The 8,685-nt window shown below is 31.7% G+C and overlaps 1 protein-coding gene and 1 pseudogene across 1 annotated transcript; both read left to right on the forward strand.

Moving 5' to 3' along the window:
* LOC108477404 (AP-3 complex subunit sigma) lies at positions 1 to 2,551 on the forward strand. Its single transcript, XM_017779943.2, has 7 exons — positions 1 to 265; positions 368 to 410; positions 619 to 680; positions 856 to 952; positions 1,544 to 1,614; positions 2,087 to 2,178; positions 2,297 to 2,551. The coding sequence occupies exons 1-7, from the start codon at positions 197 to 199 to the stop codon at positions 2,361 to 2,363; spliced, it is 501 nt and encodes a 166-aa protein (XP_017635432.1). The 5' UTR covers positions 1 to 196; the 3' UTR covers positions 2,364 to 2,551.
* Positions 2,552 to 5,965: 3,414 nt separating this feature from the next.
* LOC108479865 (cell division cycle 20.2, cofactor of APC complex-like) lies at positions 5,966 to 7,445 on the forward strand (annotated as a pseudogene).
* The last annotated feature ends 1,240 nt before the right edge of the window (positions 7,446 to 8,685 follow it).

The raw sequence follows: 8,685 nt of genomic DNA on the forward strand, positions 1-8,685 counted from the left end.
TACGGACGGGATAAGAAAATAAATTCAAAAATGTCAGTCACCAAATTATAATTATTTTTAATTAAATAATCAAAACTAAAATCTACCCATAATTGAGTGACTACCTTTTCCCTTCCGTTTACATTATATACTCAGATGCGAACATATTTAACGAATCCAGATTACTGTTTGGTTAGAGTGAGCGAAAGGAGCGAAGATGATAAAAGCTGTCATGGTGATGAACACTCAAGGCAAGTCACGACTGGCAAAATTTTATGAGTATCTGGTAAGTTTCTCTCCACTTTTCATTTTCGAAGTCCGCAATCTTGCATACCGATTCAAATTCCTTCTCAATAATCGACGTGGCCCCGGATTTGGTTGAAATCAGTCAGTGGAGAAGCAGCAGGAGCTTATTCGCGGCGTTTTTTCAGGTTCCTTTCTCTCGATTTGTTCTTAGTTTAGCTTGCGATTGGTTTGAATTGCCCTCTCTGGATCGCTTGAAACTCGTTTTCATTTTTTTTGTGATCTTGTTTGGTATTCCATCTAATCGATCATGCTTGAATTCCTACTTATAGATATCTTTTTTTATGTCGTTTTCTTTTGTTTTCCCTTCAGTTTTGATTTTGATTTTTTTAACAGTCTTATGCAGTAGAGCTGAGAACGTAAGCAATTTCATAGATGCGGAATCAATTTTTGGTCTGGTAATTTCTTTTATTTTCCTAACTTTCTCTCGTTCTTGTAAGAGTTGTTTCCAATTGATTTTCACTTATGTTCTCGTGATTTGAACTTTTATTTGAGCCTTGTTAATAACTTCCAGAGCTTTATTACGACTCTGCTTTAGAACTTTATTAATTGTTACATAATTCTCACTTGCAGGATAGTCGTCTTGTATACAAGCATTTTGCTACACTTTACTTTGTCTTTGTATTTGATAGTTCTGAAAACGAGCTAGCCGTGCTTGACTTGATACAAGGTATCTTTCCAGTTTTTTTCTTTTAGGGCTTACCTTTCAAACCAGGATTTCTATTTACTCAATATTTGGAGATTTCTGAATACTTAAATCTTGTATTATGGATAAGAAAACCTTTTCTGCAAAGCTGACTAGATCCGCTTTTATGGTCTTTGTGATTATTTATGGTTGAGTTCATTTCGGATACACCTTTTATGAAATAGATTTTACTTTTTGAGCATTTAGCGAAAACTGGAAAATAAAATTGATTTTCAGGTGTGCTGGAATCAGTGATCACTGTTGTTTTGCCTCCCAACTTAGTTAAGTTTACCTCAGGTTTCTTTTAAGTGGAAAGCTCGATAGCATCAGTATGCTTTCTAGATGCTACCTGTATATAACCATCTTTTTTGCATGAATGATGTTTGTGATTATTGTTATTAAGCTACAAGATTTAATGGATGCTTAGCCCTAAAATTGCATGTTCTCTGATGACAATAATTTATCAGGTTTGTCATGCTTTTCCTTTAAAAACTAGACAGCTGGGTATCATAATAATTGCTGATTTTTCTTTCAAATATTAGATCATTTTACTTACTTTAGATGTGCTGCCTTCAGTTTTTGTGGAAACGTTGGACAAATGCTTCCAGAATGTTTGCGAGCTTGACATCGTGTTCAATTACAGCAAGGTTGTCTCATCACTAATATCTGCATCTATTTAGTTTTCTTCTTTCAAGTGCTAGAGGATGGAATGGGTAATCATATAGGAAATGGTGTTCTCAGAAAACATTTATGGGGTATGGTTCAGGTTCCAAATATTAGTTTATGATAGGTAAATCCTTTTTTTTTTATTTGCCGGGGGGGAGGGTTCCTTGACATCGATTTTTGCAACTTTAGAAGTTAACTTCGCCTGAGTTCCATAGTATTAACTTGATAGCCCATATGGACAATGTTTTAGAATAAGCTCAATAATCACTTCATATGACCAAATTTTAATATTTTACCTGTGCGCTGAAATATGGTTTAAAGTCGCTAGAATGCTGTCTTACAACAATATTCTGTTTTAAATCTATCTAGCTTTTGCTCGGTCATTTTTTGTTCCTCACCAAGATTGACTTGGTTATCTTCATTTTATTCAAATCTTGAATAACTCTTTTGCAGATACACACTATCCTGGATGAGATGGTTTTTGGTGGTCAAGTGGTGGAAACAAGTTCATCAGAAATTATGAAGGCAGTTGAAGAGATATCTAAGTGCTTTCTCTCTCCTTTCCTCCTTTCTTGTGTAAAAATGCATGTAGATGATGTGAGGTTTTCCACTTTTGCATTGTTTTTAATTCGTATTAACAGATGAACCATAATCATGGTGTAGGTTAGAAGCTGCCTCGAATGCCATCTCACTCATCCCGAAATCTGCTTCTGGTTGGCGAAGTAGGTAGTTATTACATTCAAATGCTGGTAAATTGGTCATTGAATTGTTTGCTGTCTTTGTTAATGCTTGAGTGAAGAGTTTCATTTCCATATTGACCCAAATAATCAGAAGTTTAGAGGTGTTGTATTTGAATATTTAGTTTTCTGTGCAGCATAAATAGGAAATAGTTAAATGTAACAAGGTGTTTTACTAGAAGCACATGCTTACAGCTTTTGAGTACTGATTATTTTTGCAATTTTTATACGCTTTTCTCAGATACTTCAGGTTAGTAATATTGTGATTGTTAGAGCTGTGATTTCTCTGCTGTTATTTTCTCTACACCTTTTGTTAAGCTTTTCTATTTTAAACTCAAATATCTATCAACAGAAGATGTACATTGCTTGAATATTTAAAAAAAAAAAAAGGAAAAAAGACTTGCCTAGTTAAAGTTTGTTTGTACTATTTAAAATGTTAAAAACTACTTTTACAATTAAATTTAAATAATAATTTTAGTCACATTTAGTCTAAATTGTAAAATTATTTCAAATTCAGTCGAATTCAGGTTGACTGAATAACCCGTACAGGGTACAAAAAAGCAATTACACTGTTTTCTTGTTTATTGCATATTAAAAAATTTAAAAAAAAAATCAGAACTATTTTCAATTGACTTCTTTTTGGCAATGGGAACTCTGAGTTCATTGAAGAGTACAAGGTTCACAGAAGTACATCCCCAAAAAAAAAAAAAAAAGAGGAAACAACTATCTAAAATCATCAAAAGAAGGCATAAGAAGATAAAAGAAATAAAACAACACGAAACATTTATGAGCACCATTCAAAAGCAGAGTTTGATTAGATCACAATTACAGATATCTCTCTTTATAACAGTTTATAATTAAAATTTTTTTATAACAATCATATTTATGTGTCGAACTTTGGATGTCAGGAGAGGCGATAGTTATGCAGTTAAAAATCATCTAAAACATGTATAACATCATTTGAGATTCATATTATATTTTAATTTTTAAAATTTTTAAATAAAAATAATATATTAATATTAATTCCTGAGATTATAGTGTGCAAATGTAATTCAATTATTTAAAATTATTTCATTAAATAAAATATAATTTATATATTTTCATATAAAGAAATGATATTTTATTAAAATTTATTATTATTTCACATAGAAATAAAATTAATTTTACTAATATTTAAAATGAGATTGTATAGAGAAATAATTTAGTAAAAATGTACTTCACATTTTATAATTATTACTGAAACGATATATAAAATAGAATTAAAAAAAAAAGGTGCTTCAACAACTTGTTACAATAAAATATTATTATAGGAGCCCTGAATCGGAACCATGCACAACACCCACAAAGTCACCTCCTCAATAACCCCTCCTAGCTTCATGTGATCAATAACCAAGGGTTGAAATCGTTAGAAGGAAACTTGATGAAGGAGCAAAACCCTAACAAGGGAAACAAAAACTCCAGTTAAATCAAGGAAAAAAAAAAGGAAAATGAGCAAGGAAACTCAAAAACAAGAGACCACTTTCAAACAAAAGGGAAAAGAGAGAGCTTAGAAAATGCAATAATTATTTTTCTGTTAAAATTTTCTTAACACTAAGATATCATTGTTTCGTTATTTCATTTTATGTTTAGTGATAATAATATTCATTTATATTACCATAAATTTATAAAATAATTAACTTAGGTGTTATTATTTTTGAATAGTTCTCATCATATGTTAACATTAATCTTTATATATATATATATTCAACTAGTTTGATATCCGTGTCATGTACGGATATTAATTCATATTTTTTATAAAAAATTAACGAAATATAAGGAAATTGATAAGTGATATATTTAAAAAAAAGAAGTGATGCTTTTGTTTTGCAGTAGGGATATCTTATTTTATTAATTTAGCATTTGATTAGGGTGATATACTTCTAGCCTAGTTTGTTTCTGAATTCTTTTAATATAATGGTTTCTATTAATGTAATTGTTGATAATGTAAAGTGTTGATGTTAGTGGATATATCTCACATTGGTTGAGTACAAGTTATTTAGAGAATTTTTATATAGTTTTACTTCTTACTCTATTTGAATAATTGGGCCATAGGCCTATTATGCACGTCTAATTTTTTCAAAACACAGTAAATGATATGAGTTTTTTAGGGAAAATGTCTTACAGATTTTTAATCGGTAAGACATTTTTCGGAAAATCTTCCTCCACTCTCACCATATTCTTTCTCCTCCTCCTGTTCTTCATCCAGTTCCCTTCTTCATCCATTCTGTAAATTTTTCTATTGAAGAATTTCTTCACCATATTCTTTCTCCTCCTCCTGTTCTTCATCCAGTTCCCTTCTTCATCCATTCTGTAAATTTTTCTATTGAAGAATTTCTTCTTTTTCCTTTTTTATGCTTTTTTAAGTTGTAGTAATTATGATTGTAGATTGGCTCATCCAGGAGGACCTTTAACAACAGCTTGTCTTCCATAGTCCTCAACTCCAAGATCCCAATGGCTTGTCTTCCATAATCCTCAACTCCTTGAATTGGCTTAAGTTGTAGTAATTATGATTGCATATTTTTTTTGGAATTTTTGCTTAATTTTGCATCTTCCTAAGTTTTCTCTAAACTGCAAAGACGAATACATCTGCTTTTGTTCTCTTAATCGTCAATGTTGTATATGATCGTCGATTCATCCAATTATCTTCGATCAATCTCTCTCTCGAACATCTACAGCCATAGCTTCTTTACTCCTGCATTTCTCTAGTTTTTTTTCATTTGATTTTAGTTCTGCTATCATTCTTTCTTTTTTTTCATAAAAAATTTTGATTTGAATTTTGCAGGTTCAGGGTTCGTATATACAAATAATTCTTTTGGGCTTTGCTTACTCATTTCTTGAAGGGTCTTTTTCTTTTTTTTTGTTTGTTTAATTTTTGTTATTTTTTATTATATTTGTTTGACAATATGGATGCAGGATCTTTGAATCCTTTTTCAAAATTGAGAGGACGATCCAGATGCCCACTTCAGGAACAGATTCTCCAGAGAATAAATTCTAAAGAAAATGTAAGTATCCCAACTTAATACTTTTTTATTTTATTATTGCAAAACAGGGTTTTCTTGCCCTTGATTTATATGAGTTTTCAATTTCACAAAGGGACACGAGTAAATCTTGGTCTTGAATGATTTTAGGAAACACGTTTGTTTAAATTAAGACTTCAATTTACAACTTAATAAATTAGACTTTGTGATGACATGTAATTTGAATGCTTTCTTGTCCTTGATTTATATGGTTTTCCAATCACACAAAGGAATATAAGTAAATAGTAATGAAACCTTGGGTCTTAAATTTTGATTCTAGGAAACAGATTTGTTTAAATAAGACTTCAATTTTATAGCATGATAAATTAGATTTTGTGATGACATTCACATGAGTGCTTTCTTGTCCTTTATTTATATGGTTTTCCAATTTCACAATGGAATATACGTAAATAGTAATAAAACATTGGTCTTAAAATTTTATTTTAGGAAACTGATTTGCTTAAAATTATATCTTGATAAATTACACTTTGTAATGACATTCAAATTGGGTGTTTTCTTTGTACTGGCAACTCAATAGATTCATACCAAATTGTTCAGCAATGGACTATGATTATGCTCATTACATGCTGACTGAAAGGAGGAAGATCAAAGAGAACCAGACAGTTTTCTCACCAGCCAGGGATGCCTATAGGATGCAACTAGCTGAGGCCTTGAACATGAATAAGACTCGAATCTTGGCTTTCAAGAACAAGCCACCAAAACTTGTTGAACTCTTTCCTTCTGACCACACAACTTATTCTGCTCACCCAGAGAAACCTTCGAAGCCCTGAAGACACATTCCCCAGGTAAGCAGAACATGCTACATATGCAATTTAAACATATGCAATTTAACTAGTTTGGACTTTGGACATTAGGTTTTGGTTCCACAGGCGCTAATGCATTGTGATTATCATTTGGTTCTTCAGAGCTCTGAGAGAACATTGGATGCTCTTGACCTTATCGATGACTTTACTTGAATTTATTGGACTGGGGCAGCAGCAATGTTCTTGGAATAGCACTTGGAAACACTGTTTATTTGTGGGATGCTTCAAATAGTTCTACTTTAGAACTTGCTACCATTGATGATGACAATGGCCCGGTAACAAGTGTGAGTTGGGCTCCTGATGGTCGGCATATTGCCATTGGCTTGAACAATTCTAAAGTACAGTTACGGTATTCTGCTTCAAATAGGCAGGTTTGTATAATCTCTAAATATTAGCAATTTCTTTTTATTTCCCAGTTCTGTCATTTATTCCGTCACAATCCTTTATTTTCTAATGCTTGTAGTTGCGCACTCTGAGAGGTTGTCACCGACCAAGAGTGGGTTCAATGGTATGGAACAGTCACATTCTTACAACTGGAGGAATGGATGGTATGATAGTTAACAATGATGTAAGGAATTAGATCCCATGTTGTTAAAACCTACAGAGGACATTAATAAGAAGTTTGTGGGCTGAAATGGTCAGCTTCTGGACAACAACTGGCCAGTGGAGGTAATGATAATCTTGTTCACATATGGGATATGTCCAAGGCATCTTCAAATTCACCAACACAATGGATACACAGGCTGGAGGATCATATATATGGGATATGGGATATGTCCAAGGCACAAGAGTTGGTAAAAGAGAAAGCTGATATTGCAATTAAGAGTCTCCAATGTCTTCCTCAAAGTGATTTCCGGTTAGGGCTTGAAGATATGGTAATGTTTAATCTAGAAAGGATTGATTAGTTTAACTAATCCAAAGCAAGCAGCATGATACATGACAGATAAACATGGCATTAAGTTGAAGCCTGTACCAATATAGAACAACTTTCTTAGGATATTAATTGGTTCTTTGTCACTGGTTGTATATTCATACAAGGCTTTGAGCTTTGACTTGAGCTCCTAGTTTCAATGTCTTCAAATTATACATTTGTTTGAGAAAAAATAATTTCTCTGTAAATTAAATTGATGAATAATAAAGTTTTTGTGGTCATCAATATTAAGCTAATAAACTTCCATTATTTATACAAGGAAAACCTATGTTACAGGGGTTTCTCTTTTTCTTCTTAAAGTATTTGTGTTTGATGTTTATCTGAAAAAGTGTGAATAGACTTTAGTTGTTTTCAATTTATGACGGTTAATATTTTAGCTTAAAATTGAGTATTATTATATATTTAATTTAATTTATTTATTTATAAATAAATTATTGCAATATATGTAAAAATAATTTAAAATATAAATTTATTAATATATGTAAAAATAACTTTTTCGGAAAATATTTTTGAAATCGCAAAACAACTGAAAATATTTTACACAGATTCATCCAAATACCAGAAAAGTAAATCATTTCCAGAAAAGTAAATCATTTCTCAGAAATTATTTTCCGGAAAATATTTTACTGACAAACAAACGGAGCCTAAGTGTTATTATTTTTTTCCAGAAAATAATATCTTTAAACTGTTTTATTTTTTCCAGTTTTACTGTTACAAAAAATCAGGAACTGAGATATTTTTGGCTATTGGGTGTGGAAATAGTGGGACAGTTTCAAAACTGTCCCTGCGTTTTTTACTCTTTTGCCCTTGTCTAGTTATCGTTTTTCCATTCCGTTTCTAGTATAAATAGAGGGTTGATTTTCTTATTTTTCATACAAAAAAAAAATTCTCTGAAAGCACTTTTCTCTTCTTCCTTTCTTTTCAATTTTCTTATAAACTTTGTCTGTTTTCCCCTAAATCACTTTAGAAAAAATTGTCTAGGAGTTTGTGTTTTAAGAGGGATTGACCGTAACCCCTCTAAACTTTCCTGGGAATTGATCCCACTGTGATTTCCCTAAGAAGAGCAACACCAATCGAGTTCCACCTTCTTTATTCAGGTGTACGAATATCGAAGCACTATGTTAACTTTGGGGTTGACACCCACTACACAATTACACCAATCAGTGCAAATTTGTTTCCAAGGCAGTGGATTTATTATGGCATAGTAAATTTCTAATTTCTTAATTTGTCATTTATTTTCCAATTAGTGCTAATAGATTTGTTTTGCAATAGCTTATTTTTTAACAATTTAGAAACGAATTACTACTACTTAAACATGTCTACCCCGACCAACAAATACATCCCTGGTCTACCCAAGCTCAAACCTCTTGACGAGACTAACTATCATCACTGGTATCAAAGGATGGACATTTTCTTTGAACAACTTGAAGTTGACTACATCCTTTTCAATCCACTTGCAACTAAGAAACTTGAAGATTCTACCACTGTTCCTGAAGATCTAGAT

This window comes from Gossypium arboreum, chromosome 12 (assembly GCF_025698485.1).
Source record: "Gossypium arboreum isolate Shixiya-1 chromosome 12, ASM2569848v2, whole genome shotgun sequence".
Lineage (NCBI taxonomy): Eukaryota > Viridiplantae > Streptophyta > Magnoliopsida > Malvales > Malvaceae > Gossypium > Gossypium arboreum.

Excerpts from the sequence above, each read along its gene's own strand:
- LOC108477404 (XM_017779943.2), top strand. The coding sequence starts at position 197 with ATGATAAAAGCTGTCATGGTGATGAACACTCAAGGCAAGTCACGACTG. Across the intron at positions 681-855 it reads CGGAATCAATTTTTGGTCTG|GATAGTCGTCTTGTATACAA; the intron begins GTAATTTCTTTT and ends TCTCACTTGCAG. Across the intron at positions 953-1,543 it reads CGTGCTTGACTTGATACAAG|TTTTTGTGGAAACGTTGGAC; the intron begins GTATCTTTCCAG and ends TGCTGCCTTCAG.